The 27,968-nt window shown below is 41.2% G+C and overlaps 1 protein-coding gene across 1 annotated transcript in view; it reads right to left on the bottom strand.

Annotated features, from left to right (window-relative positions):
* The window catches only part of LOC122806052 (membrane cofactor protein-like), a 700,904-nt gene that overhangs the window by 290,976 nt on the left and 381,960 nt on the right, over nt 1–27,968 (bottom strand). Inside the window, exon 3 of the mRNA XM_044076293.1 lies at nt 17,402–17,504. Within this exon, the coding sequence (XP_043932228.1) occupies nt 17,402–17,504 (103 nt within the window). The remainder of the gene's footprint in view (nt 1–17,401; nt 17,505–27,968) is intronic.

The raw sequence follows: 27,968 nt of genomic DNA, 5'->3' as shown, positions 1-27,968 counted from the left end.
GCTGCTAGTTGAACTCTGAGTGTAGCAGCCGCTGAACCTTGGTGAAAGAGTTCTGAAAGAAACTCTAGAAATATAGTAATGGAAGCTGTAAATGGATCAACTTCTCTAGTGTGTGTCCATATGGAAAATCTCTTCCATTTACTATGATACAATTTTCTGGTCGAAGGCTTGTGAGAAGAGGTAATAATATGAATTACAGCTGGAGATAAATCATGAAGCCTGACTAGTGATGGAACTGGAGCAGCCATGCTGTCAGTTTGAGAGTGTGGAGACTTCGGTGAAGAGAACCTGACGTGTGTCAGGAGGTCTGGCACTGGGTCCAGAGTCCATGGGGAGTCCAACAGGTGAGGCCCGAGAAAAGGGAACCAAATCTGATGAGGCCAGTAAGGAGTGATGAGGATCATCTTGCTTCCCAACAGCATTGCTTTCTGTATGACCTTGGAGATGAGTGGAAAAGGAGGAAAAGCATAAAGGAGTCCCGGGGGCCAATTGTGGACTAGTGCATCTCTTGGAGACTCTCGCGGAGGGGGGATGAGAGAGAAAAAGGTGCTGCATTTGGTGTTGATGGGACTGGCGAAGAGGTCGCAGCAGGGTTGTCCCCACTTGTGGCTATTTTCTGGTCCAAGGGCCATTCATGAGGTAACAATATTGCCCTGCTTAGCTTGTCCGCTATCACGTTGGAAGTCCCCGGGATGTGAGTTGCAATGAGAAAGCATTGGGAAGAAATTGCCCAATTCCAAACTCACATGGCCTCTCGACATAAGGGCTATGATCTGGCCCCCCCTTGTTTGTTTAGATACCAGACAACCGACATGTTGTCAGTCTGGACAGGTATCGTCCCTAGAGGGAGAAAGTCGTGAAGTGCTTGCAACGCTAGAAGCACCGCACTCATCTCTAGGACACTGATATGCAGATGGGCCTCCTACTCTTGCCATGTGCCTTGGACAGTCCTGCCAAAATAATGCCCCCCCACCCTATCTGAGAGGCATCCGTGGTCAAAGTGGCAACGGGTTGGTGCAGTACAAAGGGAGTCCCTATAGTAAGATGACCTGGTTGAATCCATCAGCGTAGGTCCTTTTTGCAAGAGTCTGTAATCAGGATCTGATGATGTAGAGGCAACTGATGAAACGACCACTGGGATGACAGCAGCCATTGGAGTATTCTCATATGCAGTCTTGCTAAAGGTACCAAGGTTATGGTTGATGCCATAGTTCCGAGAAGCTGCAACACCACCTTCGCTTTGACTCTTCGAAGGGGAAGTATCCTGTAAATTTGTTGCACAAGATTCTGTATTCTGTCTGTAGGTAGTCTGGCTGTCATACTGACCGTGTCTGTGTTTGCTCCTATAAAAGTTATAGACTGAGTGGGCAAAATAGAGGATTTTTCCCAGTTTATTGAGGTTTCCAACTGGGAACAGAGCTTGATTGTGGAATCTCTCGATTGAATTAGACAATGGCTGGTGGTGGTGGTCAGGAGCCAATCGTCCAGGTATGGAAAGACTTGGATTCCCTGATGCCGCAAATGAGCTGTGACTACTGCCATGCACTTGGTGAACACCTGGGGGGCTGTGATGTGACCAAAGGGCAGCGCCCGAAACTGGTAATGATTGGCTCCCAGCTGGAAGCGTAGGTAGCTCCTTGATGCTTTGTCCATCATTATGTGGCAGTAGGCATCCTGGAGATCTACTGAGCACATCCAGCTGTCTCTCCCCAACAAAGGGAGTATGGATTGTAGAGTGACCAGTCGGAACATGGACTTCTTTACATGCTCGTTTAACCTGCTGAGGTCTGGGATGTGTCTCCAGTCCCCTTTTCTTTTTGGAACTAAAAAGAACCTGGAGTATGTTCTGAATCCTGTCTGGTCTGTTGGGACCTTTTGGATGACTCTTTTTAATAGCAGCTTTTCTATCTCTATAGCTGCTTGATCCCTGTGATCGGGTGGTACATCTGGGATCCTTTTGGGGGGGTGTGGTGGAAGGGAAAAGGGTATAGAGTAACCTCTGGTAATAATGTCTTGTACCCACTTGTCTCGAGTGAGATTTAGCCAGGCTTCTGGGTACAAGGACAGGTGACCCCCGACCGGCTCCAGAGATGCACAGTCGGGTTCCACATCAGGAACGCTGATAGGGACGGTCACGAAAGGAATCGTGACTTCCCTGATTTTGTGGGCCTCCCCTGCCTCTAGGGTGACGTCTACCATTATTTCCTCCTCACCTGCCTCTGAAGGAGGAATCACCTTGTGTGTCCTGGAAAGGTCTCTGTGATTTCTTGAACCACATTTTGCTGCTCTTCTGACCTTTAGGGTAAGGTCTGTAAGGAATGGTAAAACAGACTCCCACGGCAGAGAGAATCTTTCCTTCCTGCTCACACCTGGTGAGGGTTTCTTTCACCTTGGGTCCAAAAAGAGAGGATCCGTCCATGGGAGCATTGGTGAATGTAGACTTAAAAGGCTCAGCAAAGTTGCATAGACGCATCCAGGAATGTCTCCTTAATGAAACTCTAGAACCCGCTGCCCTACTCACACCATCAGCTGCGTAGGCGATCAGCCACATGGAGGAGTTAACAATAGATGTGAGGGTAGTCAACTGAGCCGACACTGTAGATGGGATTGTTTCAGTCGAGGTACCTTGAAGAGTATCTCCTAACTCCTTTAGGAGATCTCTCTGAAGTCTCGTAAAATGTGATAGATAGTTCAGCGATCGGAGTGTAAAAGCCGCTGAAGAGAAGATACGCTTCCCGTACCTATCCATCATTTGGGATTCCTTATTAGGTGGACGGATAGAAGAAAAAGACTCTGCTAGCTCCTGCTTAGTGGCCACCACCACCACCACAATGGCATCAACAGGTAAACCCTTGGCTAAAAACTCTTTGTCCTTAGGGGTGGAGAGAAATTTATTCAGCCTCCTGGGGACCGGTTCCACGGCATCATGAGTCTGCCATGCTTTCTGACTCACGAGATCTAGTAATTCATCAAATGGAGGAGACACCCATGAAGCTGAGGGTTGAGACCCAAAAGCCTTCAGGTACATTGAGTCCTCATCAGAAGGGGTAATGGTGGGCCAGCCGCCTCTCTGCCTGAGGATCTCCAAAATATCTGCAAAGGAGACATCTTCAGAAGACGACTTAGGGGACCCCTCCGACTCATCGAGGTCAGTGTCAGATGTGACGGACTCATCAGGGGAGTTTACATGCTTCCTCTTACATGATCTCTTCCGAGGGGGCTCCTCAGCGGGATCTTCTGAGGAGGTCTCGGAAGATCAGGGACCACCCAAACGGGGGTCCTGAGGCTGTGAGTCTCTACCATCCTAGGGGAGAGAGGATGCTGAGACCGTAGTTGGCACTTGCTGGAGTATAGCATCGGTACTCCTACATGGTATGGATGAACTATCCAACATGCTCCTCATCTTCACAAAAAAACGATTCCTCCGGCTCCGAATGACGCCCCGGCTCCGAGGAGAGCATAGGTGCCGATGGCTCCAAAGGAATCGGCTCCAAGAATGATGTAGGGTCCAAGCTCACTCGGGCCGACGCACCAAGAGGAAGACTCGGCACCGAAGAGGTTCGGTTCCAAGTGTCCCCCTTGGGCCTGACCGAACAGCTTCGGACCCTAGACACTTCGGACGGTGCCGACAGTGTCGGAGCAGAGCTCAGCTCTGTGACGACCACCCAGGGTGCTGGAGCTGAGGACACCACAATAGTCGGTACCAACAGCATCGGCTCCAAAGGCCTAATCTGGGTTGGAGGAGGAAAAAGAGCAGGGTCGGTAACAGGAGTCAGCTCCGAGACAGAAGTGGTCGGAGCCGATAAAAATTTTGGCAAGGCCAACGACTTAAGAAGTCTGAGCACCACTCTCTCTATGTCTTCTTCAGAAAAGCTCCTGGAGGATCTGGAGGACAGTGTTGGAGACCTGCAATATAGGTGATTTTAAAGTATGGGAGACTGGTGGAATGTCTGTAGACCGGCTCCAAAGAGGACTGCTAGTGATCGGCACCGAAGCACTGGGTGCCGATACTGCAATGTCCGTGTCCAGAATCTCGATCTGCTCCGAGGACAGTGGAGCCGAAGTGACAGAGGCCACTTCCAATTTTTTTTTTGAGAGCATTAATACACTTTTTAAATCCTGACTGTTTATGCTCTTTATGTTCTTTAGACATAATGGCAGTCTCAATATAGGCGACTGAAGAGAAAAAACAACACACTCACTCAACAAGAGAGGAACTAGATCCTCTAACTTAAACAGATCTAGCCCTATTTCTCACAACAAACAACCAAGGGAAGTTTTACTAGGTTCTCTAACTTAAACGAACCTAGTGTAAAGGAAAAAGGAACAGACTAGTACCTCTAAGTAAAATGGTTTAGTCTAAAAGCACACACTCACGGGAACACACACAAAAAAGGCCAAAAATCGGTATCACAATAAGGCTGTCTAGCAATAAGAAAAGCACTTCACACAAAGTTAAAAACTTCTAACAAGCAGAATAATAAAGAACTAAATCACTTAGCCATGGCCAACCAAAAGAAGCTTCTGACTGAAGACGTGGCAAACGAGATCTGGGGAATATGCGCATGCATCATGGGATACCTTAGCCATGAGCCAATCAGAAGTTTTCAGGCTTTCTAAGCAGCCGAGTCGGGGCCGAGGATCGGCTCCGAACCCACATGTAATAATGGAGGTGAGAGAGGACTACATAACATGCCATAATACATTGGCATAATGTGATGCCTATCATGAAAAAAAAATTGTAACAAATCACCACCATCACAGTACACATCATAAACCTCTTTACTGACCTTAAGTATAAAATATGTATCTTTTCTCAAAATTTGTATATAAACACTAACATCACTCAGTAATAAATTTATAGTCTGTACAGCTGTTACAATCCATTACACCAATTGCACCACCTTTATCAGCATTTTTTATTACAATATTCACAGGTTCATGGATTAGTACTAAGCTAACTGCCCTTGCGAGCCATTTTAAGCTTAGCCAATTATCCCTTGTGAGACTCAAACCCTGTACCTTGTGTTTGTAAAGCAAACACCTCAACCATTAGGCCACCCACCCTCATGAATAAGGTTAGTGCTTCCAACTCCCTCTTAGGTAAATTAGAACTGCATAGTTCCTTCTGACCCATACTAATATTATAAATTTCTCTACCCACTCAAAAACTTCAGTGGCAGGATTTGAAGTAGATATAAACACGCTTGGTCTGTTAAGTGGAACCAGCTGAGCTGTCTCTGAGAAAAAGAAGAACAAGTTTAACTTCTTAGGAAACTGAAATATTTTTGTAATGGCATTAACAATATCCCCCTTTTTTGAAGGTATAAATGTTATGTCTTTCTGCAACACATCCAGTTCATACTTAACAAGTTGATAATGGGTAATATTAACAACAGCACCTTCTATATTCTCTGTTGCCTGGATTTGCTGTGAGTCACTGGCAGCTGAGCCCTCTTCCCTTTGCCTCATCCTCTTCCTCAGAGTCTTGTTTCACTGTTTTTTGGAGAAATGGGGAGCAGTGCATCTTGTAAAAGCATAGATAGATCTAAAGGGTCTAAGGCAGTTACATCTTCTGCATCCTTTCGAGCAGCTACTTCAACAACAAATTGCTGTGGTTGCTCTGTCACATTCCATGGTTTATCAGTATATGTCATAGGATATGTCTGTTGCATTCTGGGCCAGGAAAATTCTTTCCCAGAGTAAACAGAGTAAATGTCTTTAATGTCCCATTTCAACTTCCAGTGTTTTGTAGAAAAGCTTTAGTTCAAAGGATGTAACCTTATCAACTTCAAAATGTACCAAGAGGGCTTCAAGTGTTGAAATTACCCACTTATAGAATGAAATATCATCTACTTTTGATAAAGTGGAAAGTATTAAATATAAATTTGGGACATGGTTATATGAGACTGTCACATTCCATGGTTTATCAGTATATGTCATAGGATATTTCCTTATGTATCTTAGGAAGGCCATAATACATTGGTACAATGTGATGCATAACATGAAAAAAAAATTGCAACAAATCACCACCTTCATAGTACACACCATAATCAGCTACAAACAAATGCAATCTGAGGTTCATGCTGCTCAATGCTAGAAGTCTAAATCTCAAGATGCACTCGCTTGAAGCTATCTTCAAAATGGAGAATGTCGACATCTGTGCTGTAATGGAGACCTGGTTTAGAGAGACAAAAAGCACCACTGTGCTCCCAGGCTACAACTCATTCCATACCTTTCAGCCCCAGAATACGTCCCGAAGCTCCAAAGGCGGTGGTGTCTCCATATTCTTAAAGGATACGCACACCTCTAGACTGGTAGCCCAGCATAATACATCTAAGATACTTCAGGTACAGCTAACACTGGGTAAGACGGCGATACAAGTCATAGCCTGCTACAGAACCCCAAACATGTCCCTAGATTCTCACTGCTAGTTCCTAAGCACCCTGGAATCTATCAAGGTCCAACCCAATACTCTCATACTGGGTGACTTCAGCTACCATTCTATGGGAAACCTATTCAAGTACCAATGTACAGGCCCAAAGCTTTCTGGAATTTATCAATTCCAATGCCCTGGACCATGTCATTCTGACCCCCATTAGAGGAAGCAACATCCGTGACCTGGTTATCACCAACATGGGAGACCACTGTTCCACACCTGTAGTCAATTCCTCCCTGGTTAAATCTGACTACAAATTGATCACCATGGAAATCTCCATCTCACCTACAGCCCTCGCTAAGGTGACCACCCTGAAAAACTATTCTAAAGCTAACTTTGGGCTCCTAAAATCAGAGGTGGCTAACTTCTCAGCACCCATGCCAATGGAAAATAGCTGCATGACCGCTGAATCATACACCAGTGCTGTGTACGAGCATGTACACAAATGCATGGACCTTGCCATACCAAACAGAACTAAGACGCTCTCCTCCAAAACTATGAAGCCAATTTGGTGGTCCCCAGCCATCAATAAACTACACAACAGAAGGAAGAAACTGCTGCAGTAAAAAATGAAGTCACAAGACTGGAAAAACTCCCTTATGAGTCTCAACAAAAAGCTGAGATCCCTTACCAAATCCTCTAAAGCCAGCTATGAAGGCAGAATTGCATCTGACACCAAAAACAACCACAAAGCCTTCTATAGCTATATCAAAAACTTCAAAGACAATACCAGATTTGCTCTGAGTTATTGCACAATGGCACCTCCTATACTGAGCCAACAGATATAGCGAACATACTGGCGAACAGATTCAGTGCCAACTTTACGCCACCCCTGCGGGCCCTGTCACAATACCAGAAGAAAGCCTGGTACCCACCATTTCTGTGGCACAGGTAAAAGCTGCATTGTCCAAAGCTAAGAATACAGCATACATGGGACCTGATAATATCCTTGGCTGTGCCCTGCATGAGCTACAAAATGAACTGGCACCACATCTGTGTGACCTGTTCAGTCACAGCCTTACCTCAAGCTGTTGTCCCTAACGAATGGTGCACTACTACAGTCATCCTGAAGGGGGAGCAACTACAGACACTGGGAATTATAGCCTCATTTGCCTGACGAGTTTGGTATGCAAAGCTATGGAGCGCATCACCATGGACCTGCTTAACAGAGATATAAGCAATCTCCAAACTCTTGACTCCACACAGTTTGGCTTTGTCAAGAGGAGATCTTGCCTGCTGAATCTGGTTGACTTCTTCGAGGCAGACACCAAGGCTGTGAATGAGGGTACAGCCTACCTCGACCTAGCCAAGGCTTTTGATACCATTCCCTACTTGGGTATCATTGATAAACTTACCAAACTAGGCATCAATCCTTACATCAGTAGGTGGGCTGCAAACTGGCTCACAGACAGGACCCACAGAGTGAAATTTGTGGATTCCAAGTCAGACTGACGAGTGCAGTCCCACAGGGGTCAGTCCTGGGCCCTCTCCTGTTTGGCATCCACTTCTCAGAAGTCCAGGCCAACACAGAAGGACTCTGGCTGACCAAGTTCGCTGATGACTGCAAGCTAGGAGTCATTATCAACTCCCCAAGTGATGCAGACATCTTACAAAAGGGCTTCTCTGAGACCAATGACTGGTTAACACCAAAAAATGCATTATCATCCCCTTTGGAAAAAACTCAGTTCCCAAGAATTACCACTTGATGGGAGCCCAATGAACACTGAAGGGGCTATAGGAGATCTGGGCACCCAGATCGACAGCCATCTCACTTTTGACCACCACAGTGCCACTGTGATCAGAAAGTCCTTCTACGTGACACATCTTACAACCAAAGGTTTCACATCCAGGAAGAAAGATGTCATCATCCTTCTCTACTCATCTCTTATTACACCAATCATTGAATATAACGCCCCATTTAGCATGTACCGGAACAGACACCTACAACAGCTGGAGAGGCCACAAAAGTACCTCACAAAAAGGATCCTAGGCATTAAACACATGTCCTACATGGACAGACTCAAGAAACTTCAGATGTTCTCAGTCTCTTATCGTCTATTTAGAGGTGATCTCTGCTTGACTTACAAAGCCATGTCCGACCCAGCCCTACTTGAAATGCTACACCTAAAGAAATCCCAATCCCCCCATGCCACACCCTAGAGAGATCACAACCTAATTGCCACAATTAACATAACATGCTGGAGGGACAGGTTCATCTCCCAAAGACTGCCCATACTCTGAAATAAGCTTCCCATTAATGTCAAGCAGGGCATCTCGCTGGCCCTCTTCAAGAGAAATTTTGACGAGTGGATGGGTAACAGAAAGCTCACTCCAGGGATCATTCCAGTTGCCCTACTGAATAGGAGCACTGTGAACTAACATCAGGTGGCATGGTGCCTGGGCAATTTTTTTTTTGGGCTAGGCATATAAAGGCTCCAGGGCCATTAGCCTAGTACACACCTATGAACCTATGAGTCTAATGAATGAGTTCTTCCCTGGTACTGAAATTTCAGACTCTAATATCTTCATGACAGTAAAAAGCTACTGAATACTATGTTTTCCACACAGCAAGTTAAATTAAATGAAGTGCTTGATTAGGTTACATCAGGAGATGTAGAATTAACTGAGAATGTGGAATACAAATGGATTCTGAGACTCAGGGTAGGCAATTACCCTGGATTAAAAGAAGCTGTGTCTTTAAAGTATGTCCTTAACTTATGACATATTAGAAAATGACTTGTTTTTACTAATTTTACTAATTATTTTAACTGATTGCATTTGGTTGGTATATTTGTATCATGTGACTAATTTTAAATAACTTTATATAGGCCTTTCTTTTAATATGCATTTTTAAATGCCCAAGGAAGCACTTGCACGTCTGAAAGACTGTGTTTATTAAACATGGTTATACAAGAGTTTCAGCAGAGTTACTCTGAGATGGATTTTTGTTTTTTGTTTTATGTATATAAAACAGACAGTCATAGCTAGCATAATATGTACAATCCATCTCAATGAATAAAAGGATGTGGTTAAGGACTTTGAGTGTGTACCACACTTTACTTGAAGCAACAATAAGCAATAAGCAATATAGGTTTACTCTGTTACGCTAACTGCATCTGGCCATACCTCTCAACTGTCCATATTTTCACATAATATCCAGATTTCTGATGCATATTTTTGGTCTGTTCCTCATAAAATCTGTACTTTTCTGGCAAATTTCTGGGATGATCTGAGAAATGAAGTCACAAAATAATGACATACATTTGAGTTTCAGATTTCATATCCTTCAGAAAATGCATGTTAACTCAATTCCTGTTATTCTAGCAACTTTCTAAGTTTATAAGAGCAATATTTAAACTTTGTCCCTACTTTTGGGCCATTGTCTACCCCCCCCCCCATTGTTTCAGGCTTTGTCCAGATTCCTTGTACTAAGAAGTTGAGAAGCATGCATCTGGCAGAGCGTTTGTTCTTGCTCTGTGTGGAGTTTAGGAGATACTAAACAAATTCTTAAAAACTACTTCGTACCATCCTTTCCTTTTTCCTGTAGTGGGAGAGAGCTCAAAGGTATGTGCTAAGGGTGTGAAAAGTAATTTGGCACTCATTTTAGGAATGCTGGGAATAAATTATTGGGATTTGGATTGTATTTAGTGCAAATGTATTTAAATATCTTTTTAACATATTTTGATGAGATGTCTCTGAAGTAAAAAGGTGTCCCTTCACAGGTGGCATGACATCCCACTCTAACAGGCCACTGCAGTGGCCTCAGAGCATGATCATATAATGGCACTCCATGCAGACATGTTTTCAGACAGCCACCCCTTCCAGTCAACGTTTCATGGTGCCACCCCTCCCAGTCACTGAGAGACACTGTATGTATGTAAACTGTGCCTGCCAATCCCCCCCCCCCCATCTCCACTTCTGGTGACATCACTTCTTCCCCCCTGGTTGTGATATCAGTTGTGTCACTATGTTCCTTGTCACCCACAGAAATGATGAAACTGACCCAATGCCCCCTTCTTCCTATATGGTGTTCTGTGGAGCCTGACTCGACCATGCATTGCCAATTACAGCCCTTAATTAATACTGCGTGCATCATATGTTTTCAGTGTACAACACTGCACTGTCAGTTTGTGTTTGCCACAGGCCCATAGAGCTGGACAAGATGCTATTGCTTTGTCTGTGCTGCTGTGTACTGTGACCATCATCATCAGAGGTGGGGGAGATGTGACTGGTTTGTGGTCAAGTGCAGAAGTGTAGCTGGCTCAAACAGCACTCTGAACCAAAAAAGGACTTGTCTAAAACTTGTAGGGTGGTTCCTGAGGACATGAGGATACAGTACATTCACCCCCTGGCCACCCCAGCTCTTCAAGATGTGAAGAGAAAAAAAGGTACATTCTTTGTACTGACACACCAACCAGGTGGCCAGATGCATGACATCCCCCTCCCACCCCAGCTATTCAGGTCCCATTTATATGCCCTACCCCTGACCCTCCTTCCTCACAGTTTAGTAAAAAAAAATCCTTTCTTCTTTTAAACTGTAGCAAACTGCTTGCTACAAATGTAACAAACAGTTGCTACAGTTCATGCCCTGCCTACCTGAGCATTACAGCATTCAGATTTTAGTTAAAAAAAAAAACAAAAAAACATTGTTCTTTTAAATTGTAGCAAATTGCTTGCTGCAAATATAGCATACAGTTGCTAGTTTGTTACTTGCCTGTACGAAACTCTACAGCACTCAGATTTTTGTAAAAAAAAAAATTTTTCTTTCACTTTTTGAACTGTAGCAAACTGCTTGCTACAAATGTAGCAACAGTTGCTACAACTGATAACCTACCTATGCTTGCACAGAGTGAACATTGCTCAGAGTTTAGTTTAAAAAATATTTTCTTTTAATTTTAAACTGTAGCAAGCACATGCTACAGTTTAAATCCCACAGGGAGAACAGCAGCACTCAGTTTTAATAGCAAATGCAATACCTGTCTTAAAAGCTGGTATTGCACTAAACAGTGATTGGGATGATGGATGGCCCCCAATCATGTCCCCTAACACTTTGCAACCAGGCCAGTTGCTCCTCTCACCCCACCCTAGCTACACTATTGGTCAAATGGTAGGATACAAGAACCAGTGGTAGTAGTTCTTTGCCAGAGAATTAAACTACTGCATTCTGGAATTGGACATTGTTTGGCTGAATTCCTAGCTAACTTTTTTTGGTTCTTTTGTTTTCCTTGCTGGAATAAACAGCTCTGGTGCTGCTCCATACCACACTGTGAAACACTGTACTAGCCAAATACAGGCTCTCCTACTGCCATATTATTTAAAAACCTTGCCATTACCACACCCACTAAGAGATTATAGCTGCATTTCCACACTGTCTACCAATCAGAATCATGCCCAGTTCTGTGTTAGATAACTGGGAACTATTCTTATTCAGCTTAACTTTGTTACTTTCCCCTTCTTATACTACAAATATAAGACATTTTTAAATAAAATCTTATGCCATATTTCTGTAATATTACTTATCCCTTTTTAAAAGATAAATAAAAGCCAACGATTAATAATAAATTACTATACGCTATGATTAAAGTGAAAGGTCACTAGCTTATGCACCCTTAGTTGCCAGCCTCATAGCACTTGGTATATTCATGAAGTGTAAGAACTATCTAATGTTCACAGACAAGGAACTATTGTTCACTATCTATAAGTGAGACATACACGTACTTAGCCAGATTGGAGGCTCCCCTCTCACAAACAAACACAATATGTGAAAAACACATGCCATCACTGCACACCACACAAATACAGAGTAAACTATTACAGCTGATGACGTTAAAATGTCCCTCCTTAATCCGGCAAGACCTAGTAAATCTAGGGCTCAGTGTAAATCAAACATTACAATGACTATTAGCACTAACACAGTAAAGGGTCACCAGGTAATTAACCACTCCAAAACTAGTGCACTTAGACACCTGTCATACAAAACTGTGATTCCACTGTCAGATACATTAATTCGAATCTCACAAGGCCAGACAAAGAGAAGATGACAGTGAGTTGCCTTTCAGAAGTCAGGATTCCAGTGACATATCAATGATTGTAAAGACCTTTAAGTCAAACATGAATGATTATCACATGTTAGTGTTCCATATGGGTGTGATCAACCCAACATACAGAAGCTCGAGGGATATCAAGAGAGACATAACAGCTCTCAATGCTTTCAAAAATGCAAGCAAGACCCTGGTTTTGAGCAGAATCCCTCCTTCTCCATGAATGATGCCAAAGTACAGGGAAACGATAACTCACTTCAACTACGCAGTATAGTTGGTGTCATTCTGGGGGATCCAGCATGTGTCAGCATGGGAGCAGATGCTTTTCAGGTATGACTTGCACTTCTCTATCCAGGGCTTCCATATTCTGGCTAAAAGTTTTGCTGCTCTTACAATGCCTTTTTTAGGTACAGTCCAGCTAATGAATCTCTTAAACTAACAAAAACAAATCAAGAACCAAGCCCAGTCAAGTGAAAAGGAATCTAAATAAAAAAATGCCTGGTCTTGCAGTCCTTCTACACTTGAAGCTCATATAAGTGTGCTATTACACAAACATTGTATAGAATTACAGAAAGCAATCCATTCCAGGGTTCTGCACCTACCATGCCTTTCAGCCTGATGGTAACTGTGATGGTGTATCCATATTTTTTGGGACCATATGACTTCTAGGCAGATCCCTAGAGACCCAGAACATGAACTGATTGGGATCCAAATCACACAATTCAAGACCAACTATCAGATCACAGCATGTTACAGGACCCCCTCTATGCCCCAAGAAAACCATACTTCCTAAAAACACTGGATGAGCTCCAAATTAACAGGAATGCCATTATCCTAAGTGACTTTATCTGTTCGATGATACACTCGGACACCCATGCGCTCAACTGTAGGTTACACCTAAAAATATCCTGATTTCATAAACGAAAGCTTCCTGGACTAAACTGACAAGGAACCCACTAGATGGAAAACTATCCTTGAGCTGGTCCTAACCAACGGGTCCCTATCACCCCATCGGACTGCAATTTATGTGCTATTGCATCGAACGTGCCATTTGTAAAACTGTTCATACTGAGACTGCAGTACAGTGAGAATCAGGAAATTTTCCCTTTCCCCACTGTAGTATGATCTCGAAGTTTGTATATATAATTAGCAGGGGGTGGGGGTGCAGCCCCCCACGAGTGGAATTCAATGAACGGCATTTCCGATGTCATTTGTTGAAGTGTCACTTTGATGAAGTGATATAGATCCCTTACCAACATGGTATCACTATCAACTATCCTCCTAGTACTTGCCTCTCCAGTTAAATCCGATCAAAGAAGTGTAAGATTTTCCTTCAAAATTTCCAAACAATCAGAGCAGGTGACCAGTACTGTACTCCATGTTGGGACTCCTACTATTCTACATCTACTTTGCAGATCACCAAATTACAAATGGGGATCTATGGCTATCCAAATTTGCAGACCTCATCTTATATGCAGAAGCTCAAACTAAAACTCAAACATGTCAACAGATGGTGCTAAAAACGGGTTAAAACTAAATGCTAAAGAGTACAATATCATCACATTTGGTAAACAATCCCTTTGACCATCTTTCATTTTGAAGTGGGGTGTTGTCTATACTGTAAGTATGGTGACAAACCTTGGAATGTGGGTAGACAATAAAATTACACTGCAACAGTGATTAGGAAAATCTTTTTGCTTGGCACAGCTGTTTGCAAAAGGCATTTCATTTAGATCTAAAGATGTTCTCACCCCTCTATATTTTTCATTGATCAGACCTATTATCAAATACAATGCATGTTTTGGGATATGCCTTACTAGGCATATCAAACCACTGGAAAAAATATCCAAATTTAAAAGATCACAAGTTGAAAAGACAAGTTACCAAGACACACTGGATGCAGTGCCCCTATATTCAGTGTCCTATAGACTCCTTAGGGAAGATCTGTGCCTTGCCTTTCAGGCCATTATAGAGCCAGTAGTACAGGACCTTTTATATCTCCACAAATCAAACAGTTTCACTAGATCCAGGAATCTAAACCAGGTTCTGCAAATAAATAAAACATATTCATCACGCAGTTCTTATCTTTTCCCATGAACAACCTTCTGCTCCAAATTAAGCAACATTACACATCTTCTTCCTTCAAAATGGAGCGAGACAACCACATGGCTGTCTACAAATTTCACTCCTAATATGACAGCATGTTGTTCCTAGACAAAGGAGGTAAGATGTAAGAGAGGGTAGTGGACTAAGTGTAAAAGGCCACAGGGTCCAGTTGTCTTATATTTTCTATGACTATACAGCAGGTGCACACTGAAATTAACAACAAATGTGTTTTATTTGTGTGTTGCCCAGCAACATGAACTGCCACCTATTATTTTTTAACTTTACACAGCTGTGGTTTCACATCTGTTTTTACAGTTGTCAAACAAGCTACCAAACTGCAGCATCTGACACTTATTTTGATAGATGTGAAAACTGCTGCATGACTGAAGCATTCACATTTTGCTTTACATTTAATACATAAAGCATTAGCATAATATTTGATAACAAGGGCTGTTGTGAAATATGCAAACTTTACTTCTGTAATTGTGACGTGTGAGGAGGTCTAACTGAAACTGTGACGTGGGGATCTGACCACAACTATGACATGTAGGGTGTCAAACTGCAACTGTGACAAGTGGGGTGGGTCTGAATATTGCGCTGAACAGGGAAGTAATGTAAATACACAAAAACATGCACAAGGAAGGGGCATTATTTATGTGTTGCTTAGCAACAGCACCACATCCTTTTCTTTTCTTTTAAATTTAAACAGGTATTGCTTCTCTCTATTTTGAGAACTGCCAAAACAGCTGTTAAATAATGACATTTTGCTTTTGGTTTGCTAGCTGTTAAAAGAGTTGGCAAACATTATTTGATAGCTGTCAACCTATGGCATTTGTCTGGCATTTATTGATAGGACTAAGAAGCCTGCAGGAAGCTTCATAGTTGCGTGATTTGTCTCTGTAAAGATTCTCTGTTGACCATTCTTGTTTATCACGCATCGTGTTGTATTATTAAACATCTGGAGTGCTATTTTCTAAAACAAATTAGAAACTAAGAATGACTTAGAGTGATGAAAGGGACATTAGCACAACAAGAAAAGTTCAATGTATAATGAAAAGCAATGTGTTTTCTGTTACAGTTCCTTTGATGCATCAGGCTGAAGTAAAGAACAGACAAGGGGAAATAGAAGTAAAATGCAACACTATGGCTTCAAAGGCAGCAACACTGAGTCACAGTCATTCATTTTTCCTAAATAATGATCATTGTCAACTTCAAACAAAACTGAAGTCAAAAATGTAAACCATACTTTATTATAAATGAAAATCTAGTGTGATGATAAAACGTGGATTTAACAAACAGCTTCAATCAGAGATATCTACATAAATCTGAAGCTTTTCTTTCATTGTTTATGCGGTATTGAAGCAAACCTTGAGCTCTTGTTAAAAGCCTACAAATAAACACAAAGCCACATTTTCAGCCACACATTTTGAGAAGTCACTTCAGACACATTGCTTTGTCTAAAAATCGGCACACAAGCATTTGACACTGAAAACAGAGAATGCCAATGTGAGAGGTACAGCAAAAAAATGCAATCAATATTTGCTTTTAAAAGATTAAGATGTTTTTGCAGGAGATCTTTGCCCCACCAGTATTCATGTTCCTTATATATACCAACACCATGATTGCATTATCCAGGAATAAGAGGAATTCTCTGTGATACTGAAATCTCAGAATTGTTATGCAGTCTGCAGACACTCACATTATGGGTTTACATCTCTGTGTTTTAAACACTTGTTTGCCAATTATCTGCCTTTTTCCCCACAGCCATAGAGGGATTTCTTAGATACAATATTATGCAAGCATGGTGTATGGAAAAGGACAGCACTGTGTCCTGCACTTGGAAAAAAATCCTGCTCCCCTTAGGCAAGATGGTCTGGAGATGACACTGGCACCTCTGCATGGATCAGAACATGTTTAGACTTTCAGAAACTATGACTTATATGCATAAGAAACATCATGCAGTATTACATTCTGAAGACAAATATGCTAGTAAAACTGAATACCTTGTAACATGTAGACATGTAGTAAAACTGCTATTACAGGCATTACCTGCCATGCACTTGAGCTAATTGGCATTGTTTAAAACCAACAGTATTTTCACTGTGATCCTCTGACTTCTGCTACCCACCTGTTAAGATTAGCCAGCCATTCTGTAATTAGATGATCCCCTTAACTCCCACAGGGCACTAATAATGCAGAATTTTCACTGCAAGACTGCTTTGTCAGTTTCAAACTCAAATCCCAGATGAGATGTTTTTGTATTAAGTACAACACCTGCAAGTGTTTTACTACCATCAGCAACAGCTATGACTGCTTCTTTTTTTAAGGCCCACTATTTTATCTATAAACAAAATGGACTATCTGAAGTCTTAGGCGTTAGATTGAGGAAGCTGCCATTCATTAAGAATGTTTTCTACTTTCTATAATTTGTTGTGTGCCATTTATTTGGTAGTGATTTTTTTGCAACAGTGATAAATGAAACAAGCACTGGATTTGCTTTCAGTGCAGTCAGTTAGTTGTCAGTTTGGTGTTGCAGAAATTGCTTACGTTTTCTTTTTAGACAGTGATTTTTAAAAAGGAACATATATTTTTCAATACTAACAATCCTTCAGTAAGGTCTGTCATATTCAGTCTTGTGTCATGTGATTAAGAAAATGAATATACAGACACACACATACATCCACACATATCTATGCAAAAGAAAAAAGTTACTTTCCAAAATACTGTTGAATTTATTACTAATGTTCCACAGACAATTTAATCAGGAGTACAAGATGCATTCACAGTTTCTAATAATTATGAAGGTTACACTTACCCTTCATTGCAAGACATTATAGCTTCAGAACTAAAAGTCGTAAAACCACTGGGATAGTTGATCTTTCCATTTGGCAAGTCTGGTACAGTACCACAGTCATGAGCTATGATTAAAACAAAGTACTAGATTTCAGATGCGCTGCCATATATTGTCTATATTTTAAACAAAAGGAATGCTATTTTCTTATTTTTTCATTATATTTAATAATAGAGAAAGGTATGCTAGATAAGGTGATAAGTATTTTTCAAATATGGTATAACAGAAAAAAATTATCAGAAATCTTTAACATAGCTAAGGGATCTGATACAGAATAAAGCATATGTACCTCTCTACTTGCAAGCATCAAAAATCTGGACAAAGACACTAAAAATATCTTCATCTGGTCAAAAATATAGACACCAAATTAGCATAAGAGTTGTGGGCTACAGCTATTTAGAAACAAAATAACATCTCACCCCTACTTTGTAACATGACCCTCTAATCTCCTCCTGCTCTCGCATGACCTGATTCTTCCTATTAATTTTACAACATATTCGTATTACAGTTAGATCAGCCCCAATGCAAACTGCAGAGTACCAGTGTGCTACACTGAGCAAGGTGCATTGACTAATTGAAACAAAATCTCTGAATACTGTTAATTTCAGTTTGCAAAACAAATGGCTCTAGATCATATTTCTCAACTGTCCAGAGTTTTGCGTCATAATTTTGATCTTTTCCTCATAACATTTGTGGTTTCCTGGCAAATTACTGAATACTGCAGTACCTAGATAATGAGAAACATTTGAGTTTTACACTTCACATCCTTGAAAAAATATGCTAACACAAATACTACTATTCTGGTAACTTTCTCAAATTTTATTTTTATTTTTCAAATATATTTGAATGAATGCCATAGTATTTATACATAGTATCTTAAATAACTATGTACACTGTTTACATTAGCCCGACACTATAACAGATCTTAATGTATACAGTTACTTTATAAGTATGTCCAATCCATTATCAGAGTGTCTGATCAATTATTGTATAGTGTCAATCAACGATAAGACCTTTCCCCAGGGGTTGTTGATAAATGGCTTTGGATAAATTCTTAGTTCTTTAATTTTAATTTACAATAATGCTGTGGTCTTCACTAGGCTGTAGAAATCTTCCAAAGTTGGTATTGTGTTTGTATTCGATCTTCTTGTTATACACTTCCTTGAAATTGCAAGTATAGTCCATACTAGATACATGTTTGACCTATTCAAATGAGGACCTTCGTTCACATTTAATAATACAAGAGCTTTAGTTAAAAAAATGATGAATTAAATAAAGCTTGTAGAAAGTTATTAATACAATTCAAAATGGCTTAATTTTAACACAATCAAAGAAAAGGTGGTTCCAATCTGCATTGTGCACTTGCTCACATCTCCAACATATTCCTTTTATGGAAGAGCTAATTTTACTGATTCTGTCTGGGGTTAAGAATGCTCTGTGCAAGCATTTCCAATTAAAAACTTTCCAGTATTTTGTAAAGGATGTATATTTTATCGATAATAAGATATTTGTTTTAATATTGTCAGTTAACTGTATTGTGTACTTTTGTTATATATTTCCAATATGAGGTTTTGGGTGTTGTTTTATAGTTTATCAATATTTTATTCTGGCAACTTTCTAACTGTGTAAGAGCAGTATTTAAAATCTGTCCCTGTTTTTGGGCTCTTGTCTCCTCATTATTTTAGGCTTCATCCAGATGTCTTGAATTAAGCGTTTGAGAAGTATGCTCCAGATTTACACTGAAGACTAAAGTATATCAACTTCATACTGACTCTCTTAACTCAGTAACCCAGCACAGATTCAATACTGTATTGCAAGTATATAGAATTGGGAAAAAAACAAACATTTTTAATAGTTAAACATCACAGATCATTTACATTCACACCAATCAACAACAGAAGTTTAGCATGACAGAGTCCTTTGTTCACTCTGAGGCTAACAGTTTCTTCCCTTACAGATAAATCAGTTACTTGTATACAAAGGCAGATTAAAGTTTGCCTTGGGCTCTGGGCGGTTTTCAAACTCCCTCAAAAACTTTATTTTTTGACCACACATAAGCACACAAGTTCTTTTAGATTCACCTTCCTGATTGTTTTAAACGTGTACTTACCTAGCAGATCATTTTAAATTACATTAGTTGATTAATAATACAACATTTGTATGAGTTTGTCTTGAACATTTTCCAGCAACAAGTGAAACAAAATTTACTAAAATAATAAGAAAATACCCATTTCGGAACATTTCAACTACAAAAGGTCACTCTAACTTCTGTCACTGTAATCCATCAATATCCATACTCATGAATTACAGCCATTTTGACTTTTTACACCTGGCATTTATCTCAATTTGTTTTACTCTAGTTCTGCAAAGCCAGACCAATGTTTGTTAACTTATCAGTGAATGCAAGGTTAGTCATTCTCATCTACAGACAGCCCCTGTACCCAGCAATTACAGCCCCATTGTTTACGCTTTACACCTCAGATGCCCCTCCCAGACATACATATTATAGGTTCATAGGTTCATAGGTTCATACTAGGCTATCTGCCCTAGGGCATTTATAAGCCTAGCCAGAGTGTGTGTGGCTTTCACCACCCCTTTGGATGAGAATACTATACCCATTAGTTTGCTGTGCCTCTGTCCAGCAGTGATACAGAGATGATTCCCGGGGTAAACCTACAATCTCCCATCCACTCGTCAAGATTTCTCTTGAACAGAGTCAGTGAGGGGCTCTGCCTCACATGGACTGGGATTCTGTTCCATAGTGTAGGGAGTCTCTGGGTGATGAATCTGTCCCTCCTGCACGTCCTATTTATATCCATGTTGAGGTTTAAGTCTCTTGCTCTCGTGGCTCTGGTGGATTTGGATTTTTTGAGGTGGAGCATGTCCATTAATTCCTGGTTGGACATGGCCTTGTATGTCAGGCACAGATCACCTCTGAGCAGACGGTATGCGACTGAATAGAGCTGGAGTTTCTTCAGTCGGGCATCGTATGACATATGTTTGAGCCCCTTTATCCTTTTGGTGAGGAACTTTTGGGGTCTTTCCAACTGCTGCAGGTGTCGGGTAAGGTACATTCCGAATGGGGCATTGTACTCAATCATTGGTCTGATAAGTGAAGAGTACAGGGGTACAATGACCTCTCCTGATCTGGATGTGAATCCCTTCATGATCAGGTGGGCAATGTAGAAGGTCTTCCTAACCACTTTGGCAATGTGAGTGTCAAAAGAGAGGTTACTGTCAACTTGGGTCCCCAGGTCCCTGATAACTTCTTCAGTGTTTAATGGATTACCACCTATGTGGTAATTAGGGGTTACCTTGTTTTTCCCAAAGGGTATGACTATACATTTTTTGGCATTTAGCTTAAGGCCATGGCTCTGGCACCAGTTATCCATTTCTAAGAGACCTTACTGGAGGATGTCTGTGTCTGATGGAGTGTCAATTATGGTGCCCAGTTTGCAGTCATCTGCAAATTTTGTCAGCCACAATCCCCCTATGTTTGCCTGCACTTCAGAAAAATAAATGCCGAACAAGAGGGGGCCCAGGACTGAGCCCTGTGGGACACCGCTCGTGACTGGCTTAGAGTCTGACATGGCACCAGCAACTCTAACCCTGTGTGTTCTGTCCTTGAGCCAGTTTGCAACCCATCTTGTGACATATGGGTTTATATCTAAGCTGGTGAGCTTTTCTATGATGCCCGAGTGGGGTATTGTGTCAAACGCTTTTGCTAGGTCAAGGTAGGCTGTGTGAACTGCCTTACCCTCATCAATGGCCTTAGTGACTGTTTCGAAAAAGTCGACCAAGTTCAAGAGGCAGGATATGCCCTTGACAAAGCCAAATTGGGTAGGATCCAGTGTCTGTAGGTCCCCAATGTCTTTATTTATGAGTTCCATTATGATCCTCTCCATAGCTTTGCAGACAAGGCTCGTCAAGCTTATGGGGCGGTAATTTCCAGGGTCCGTAGAAGCACTGCCTTTGTGGAGTGGGACCACAGTTGCCGTACGCCATTCAATATACTAACTTGCACACTCATACACATGCACACCCTCTCCTTACCAGAACCAGAAATCTGAAAGGAAAAAGCTCTACAAATTTCTAAGCAGATCAATGCCAACATCACACTGGCATACATATATATGAAGCATAAAATATATGACATAAAAATCATGGTCATTCTCTTTGGTCAGACATTATCATATAAACAGTTCTAAAGAACTCCACTACAAATATCAAAGCTGGCCTGTTGCATATAATGTCAACATAGTTTGGTTGGCTTTGGTGCTAAACATTAAGCATCTGCTCCTTGGAAAGAGAATAACTTAATTTTAAACATGTCAACAAATTTTGTTGCTGTTTTTGGAAATGAACCCTCAGGTGCTTTAATATGAACTTCATCAGTGTTGTTAAAATCAGTTTGAAAAATATCTGTGTGTGGTGTAATTTAATTCACAGCTTTTAAGTGTTTGCAGATAGTAACCAGAGCACTGAGCTAAGGTAGTTTATGCTTGAAGAACAGAAAGTTGGCATGTTACACAACAATTATACAGCTTCCCCTCCATGTCACCCTCCATGTCCCAAGAAGCTCTCAAGGTATACATATCGATATTGGAAACATTTACCATCCAACCTAGCAGCCTACTCATGGGAGACTTTAAATATCCCTCCATAGACGGGGAACTCTACATGGTCTCAAATCTACAGGCAGAGAGATTGCTGGACTTCATAAATATAAACACCCTTAACCAAATACTGAATTCTCGCACTAGACATGAAAAAAATACTGGATCTTGTGCTCACAAATATGGGAGACTGCTACACCCCTCCATGTCTCATCCTCCCTGGTAAGGTCCGACCATAAAGCTGTCTCCTTCAAAATCCAAATCAACTCTGTAACCCCAGTAAAACCATTAACAGTTAGGAACTATTCCAAGGCAAATTACTTTTTTATTATATGATGGTTTGCCAAAATTCATTGCCTCTCCAAACTCCAAGAACACAGCAGCCTATGCTGAATTGCTCTCAGAAGCTCTGTACAACCATGTCAATAGCTCCACAGAGGCTGCTATACCTACCAGAAGTAAGCCCAGGACTATCTCCAGAAAAATGCTGCCTTGAGGCATCCAAAATTAAACAGTATATACAACAAAAGGAAAAAAAATGGCAAAAATCATGAAGGGTAATTCTCAAAGATAAAAACTCCCTCATCAAAATAAATAGGCAAATAAGCAGGCTAATTAAGACAAGCAGAAACAACTTTGAGGATAAGATAGCTTCCAGGTGAAAGATAATCATAACACCTTCTTCAGCTATGTCAGAAACCTGAAGAGTAGAACACAGCAATGTGCTAATCTGGTAGTAAATTTATTTATTATTTATTTTATTTTACATTTGTTTACTGGGAAGGTCCGACTGGACAGAGCTGTCCATTTTCAGCGGAGGCCTGGGGAGAAAAGCTCCAGAACAATTGCTAACATAACATACATAAGATATTTACACATTCAGTTATAAAAATATAGCAGACAATAACATATGATTGCATAAGATATTTACATAAGCATAGTGGTTTAGACATACAATTAAAAGTATAGCAGGTAGTACGTTTGATTGTTATTCATACAGTATGTTTAGTAGAGATAATCTTGAAGATGTACTGAAGATAATACAAGAAAGGAAAAACTAAAAAAGGAGAAGAGTATAGACAAGTTCATATGAGGTAAATTGACATTTTAAGGGAAAGCTTTTCAGCTTAGTCTAGGGGAAGAGTTAGTGGGTATAGATGGGGCAAGTGGGGAGTAGGCAACAGTAGGTTGGTAAGTAATGTGTGATAATATATAGTGCATCTGTGGGAGTTTTAAAGAGGTTGGATAGTGGGTAGGGGAAAGGAGTTAGACTATGTCAGCCAGGTGTTAGGCAGTTACAAGTAACGTGATAATATAGTGCATCTGTGGGAGTTTTAAAGAGGAGGTTGGATAGTGGGTAGGGGAAAGGAGTTAGAATATGTCAGCCAGGTGCTATGCAGTTACAAGTAAAGTGATAATATAGTGCATCTGTGGGAGTTTTAAAGAGGTTGGATAGTGGGTAGGGGTAAGGAGTTAGAATATGTCAGCCAGGTGCTATGCAGTTACAAGTAACGTCTGATAATATATAGTACATCTGTGGGAGTTTTAAAGAGGAGGTTGGACAGTGGGTAGGGGAAAGGAGTTAGACTATGTCAGCCAGGTGTTAGGCAGTTACAAGTAACGTGATAATATAGTGCATCTGTGGGAGTTTTAAAGAGGAGGTTGGATAGTGGGTAGGGGAAAGGAGTTAGAATATGTCAGCCAGGTGCTATGCAGTTACAAGTAACGTCTGATAATATATAGTACATCTGTGGGAGTTTTAAAGAGGAGGTTGGACAGTGGGTAGGGGAAAGGAATTAGAATATGTCAGCCAGGTGCTAGGCAGTTACAAGTAACATGTGGTAATATATAGTGCATCTGTGGGAGTTTTAAAGAGGAGGTCGGATAGTGGGTAGAGGAAAGGAGTTAGAATATGTCAGCCAGGTGCTAGGCAGTTACAAGTAACATGTGGTAATATATAGTGTATCTGTGGGAGTTTTAAAGAGGTTGGATAGTGGGTAGGGGAAAGGAGTTAGAATATGTCAGCCAGGTGCTAGGCAGTTGCATGTTTAGGTGGGAAATAAGCTGTTTTTTGAAGATGGTTTTATTAGGCTGCACGCTAATTTGTAGTGGTAGGGAATTCCAAGTTTTGGCAATGTTGCTAGACTACAGGGAGTCACCAGAGCTGTAATGGCTTTTGAAGATTGTGATTCATGCCTTGTTAGTGGATCTAAGATCTCGGTTATTGGAGTAGAGGATGATTAGGTCTTGTAAGGCTGGAGTTTTGTCAGGCTGGTACAGTATTTGGTGAGCTAGAAGAAGTTGATTTAGAGCTAATGTGTTAGGGAGTTCAAGCCAGGAAAGCTGGTTAAGGGCCTGACAGTGGTGGGTGCAGTAGGAAGAGTTTATGACGAATTTTGCTATTTTGTTGTAGCATACTGATAGCTTGTTTAAATCGCTGTTGTTTAGATTAATTAGGACAGCAGAAGCATACAGTGAGGTAGAGAAAAGATGGCCATGAGCTAGGGTAACTTCACTGTTGCTGGTTAGGAAGTTTTTACATATGTAAAGAGTACCTAGTTTTTTGTTGATTTTGGTTATTGTAAGAGCTATGTGTGTCAAATTTCATATTATTGTCAATAATGAACCCTAGTAATTTGTTTTGTGTGACGGGGAGACAGGGGTATTTGTCTAATGCAGAAATAGAGAATGGGGGAGTAGGTGCTGCTGCTTTGGAAGGATGAAAGAGCATAAGTTGGGTCTTTTTAGGGTTTAGTATTAGCTGGGGGTTTGTTAGCCAGGTTTCAATGGATGTAAAGGCTTCTTGGGTCTTGATCTGAAATTGTTTGAGAGTGGGGGCAGAGCAGATTCAGGTGGTCATCAGCGTACTGAACCAGGTTTGATAGGGGGGGGGTGGCTTTGTGAAGATTATTTGTAAATATAGTAAAAAGTAGGGGTCCTAGGATTGATCCTTGGAGTACTCCTAGTTGTACAGGAAGTAGGGGGGAAAGGGAGTTTTTCCACTGAACAGCTTGTTGGCATTGGGAGAGATAGTCCTGAAACCATAATAAACTGAGGGTAGTTAGTTTTAATTCTGAGAGTGATGTTATTAGTTTTGTATGGAAGACTGTATCAAAAGCCTTTGATAAGTCAAGGAAAACTGCAGACACTAGTTGACCATTGTTGCGTTGCATATTTACTAGATTACTAAAATGGATGAGTGCAGTGGTAGTGCTATGGTTGGGGTGCAATCCGTGTTGAGTTTCGGCAAGAAGATTGTTGGGGAGGAGATGTGTTAGAACCTGGGTGTGGATACATTTTTCCATTATTTTAGCCAGTGGGGAAAGTATAGCTATAGGACGGTAGTTTGTTAGGTCAGTGGAGATGCCCCCTTTGTGAATTGGTATACTGCAGGAGATATTCCAGAGAAGTGGCACCTTTTGTTCTGAGATAGATCTGTTAATGATTACAGAGACTGGGTAGGAAATGCCTTTGGTGGTTATTTGTAGGAATGTGGCAGGTACTTTGTCTACTGCTAAGCTGTGGGTTTAAGTTTGGTTAGGTGTCTATAGATTGTGTAAGATGGTACAGGATGAAGGGTGAAGGAGTTGGCTTTATTTGATGGGTTATATAGTATAGTGGGAGTTGAGGAGTGTGGGTCTCTTGACAGCTTTAATATAGAGTTGGTAAATAACTCATTGAATTGGGTGGCTGTGTTTATAGAGGTGGTGTCTATGTTTGGATGAGGAGTTGGTGATTTACTTGGTTGGAGAATACTGTTTATAGTGGCCCAGAACTTTTGTGGGTTGGTATTATGCTTAGTTTGAATTTCACTATAGTATTTTTGTTTATCTAATCTGATTTGCTTTTTTGCAGTGTTCTCAGTTGTAAGAATGTTTGTCTTTTAGGAGTAGTTTCGTTTTTGCACCAGGTGTCCCATGCTTTGTCCCTTTGTTTCATAAGTTGCCTAGTGCTCTTGGTAAGCCATGGGGCATAGATGGTTTTAGTGCAAATAGGTCTTGGTGGAGTAAATTGGTTGAGAAGGCCTAAGAAGATAGTGTTGAAATACTCAACTGCTTCATCTAAAGGAAGTGTTAAAAGAGGGGACCAGTTAGAGTGTTTAAGGGCTGTATTAAGGCCTTCAGCCCTGAAGTTTTTAATTTATCTGATGTGTTTAAGAGAGCTAGTTCTAATGAGTTTCGTTTGGTCTCTGATGAAGAAGGTTGGGAGGTGGTTGCTTAGAATGTCTGATAGTGTACCAAAATTATGGGTGGAAGATGGTGCCACATTCACCAAGCCTGACAACATAGTGAACCTGCTAGCAGACAAATTCAGTTCCAACTTTACCGCACCCTTTCACTCTCAACCATTTCCAAAAAAATACCACAAAACATAACTCCTCCAACTATAAGTAGGGAGCATATAGTGGCTGCACCCGCTAAAGCCAAGAACATGGCCTCAATGGGCCCTGATAACATCCCAAGATGACTCTTGAACAGTATAAAATATGACTTACCGGGTCTTTTGGAGTCATTATTTAACCATAGTCTTAAAACAGGCTTTGTGCCATGCGAACAGAGGACTGGGATGGTCATCCCCTTCATAAGGGAGGGCATTCAATAGATCACAGTAACTACAGACCCATTAGTCTGACTAGTCTTATTTGCAAAGCCATGGAAAGAATTATTATGGAAATTACCAATAAGGATATATGAGACCTCTAGCCATTGGATCCATTCCAGTTTAGCTTTGTCAAAGAAAGGTCATGCTTACTGAATCTGGTGGACTTCTTTGAAAAGGTCACTAAGGCAATGGATGTAGGGAAAATGGTGCATATGGCCTACCTAGCTCAAGTTAAAGTATTTGATATAATACCCCACTAAGGCATTATCAATAAACTAAAAACGCAAGTAAGTATAAGCCCCTTTATACCATGATGGATAGCTAGCTGGCTCAATGATAGGACCCAGGAGGTTAGAATTGGTGAGGTCATCTCCACAAAGACGTTGGTCACCAGTGAAGTCCCCCAGGGCTCTTGCTAGGTCCACTCCTCTTTGGCATCTACTTTTTGGATGTCAAAGCCAATCTCAAAAGCCTCTGGCTAACCAAGCTCACAGATGATTGCAAACTGGCAGCAGTCACTGAATCCCCCCCCAAGATGAGAAAACCCTTTGGGAAGATCTATCACAGATAAATACTTGGTGCCAAATCCATGGCTTAAAACTCAATACCAAGAAATGCATTATAATATCTTTTGGGAAGCCGGACACCCCCATGTTGTGTTCTGGTCCTGTGCCACTAGGTGGAGACAGAGGAGGGTGGAAGGGGAAAGACATGAGACTGTGGTATGTAAAGAGTTAGGACGCTTCCTGTTGTTGAAAGAATGGTTGAATTAAAAACCTTTTAATGTTGGACTTGGAGTCTGTCTATACTGACCTGCTGGCAACTTGCCAGTTTGGAAACAAGGTACTTACTGTTTCTGCTTGTTTACAATGGCTGTTGCTGCTACTACTCCTTTTCCTCCGCCATTTTTGCCAGGCCTGGGTTAACCCGCTATACAGTTTGACATGTGGCTGAAAATGTTTAATAACTAGATGCTGATTGTTGGTGCATCAGGAGATGAATGGCCGGAAGCACGCAAAAATTCACTTCTGCACTGTCTGGTGCATCAGGAGATGAATGGCCAGATGCATGCAAAAAGGCACTTCTCTTTCATTGCCTGGAAACAGAAATTCAGAGACTGTTTTACATGCGTCTGAACCAAGGTATGCCTATGTAGAATGCCATTAGGGCTTTACAAGCATATTTTGCTTCACGGAGAAATGTTGTTGCTGAGCAGCATGCTTTTAGAAAATGTGCTCAGGCTGCCCATGAAACGATTTCTTAGTATTTGGCCGCATTACGAGACTTAGCAGTTAAATGTGAGTTTTATACTA

This window comes from Protopterus annectens, chromosome 7.part0 (genome assembly GCF_019279795.1).
Source record: "Protopterus annectens isolate FY-2018-M chromosome 7.part0, PAN1.0, whole genome shotgun sequence".
Lineage (NCBI taxonomy): Eukaryota > Metazoa > Chordata > Ceratodontiformes > Protopteridae > Protopterus > Protopterus annectens.
This window is presented reverse-complemented; position numbering and strand designations above follow the sequence as displayed.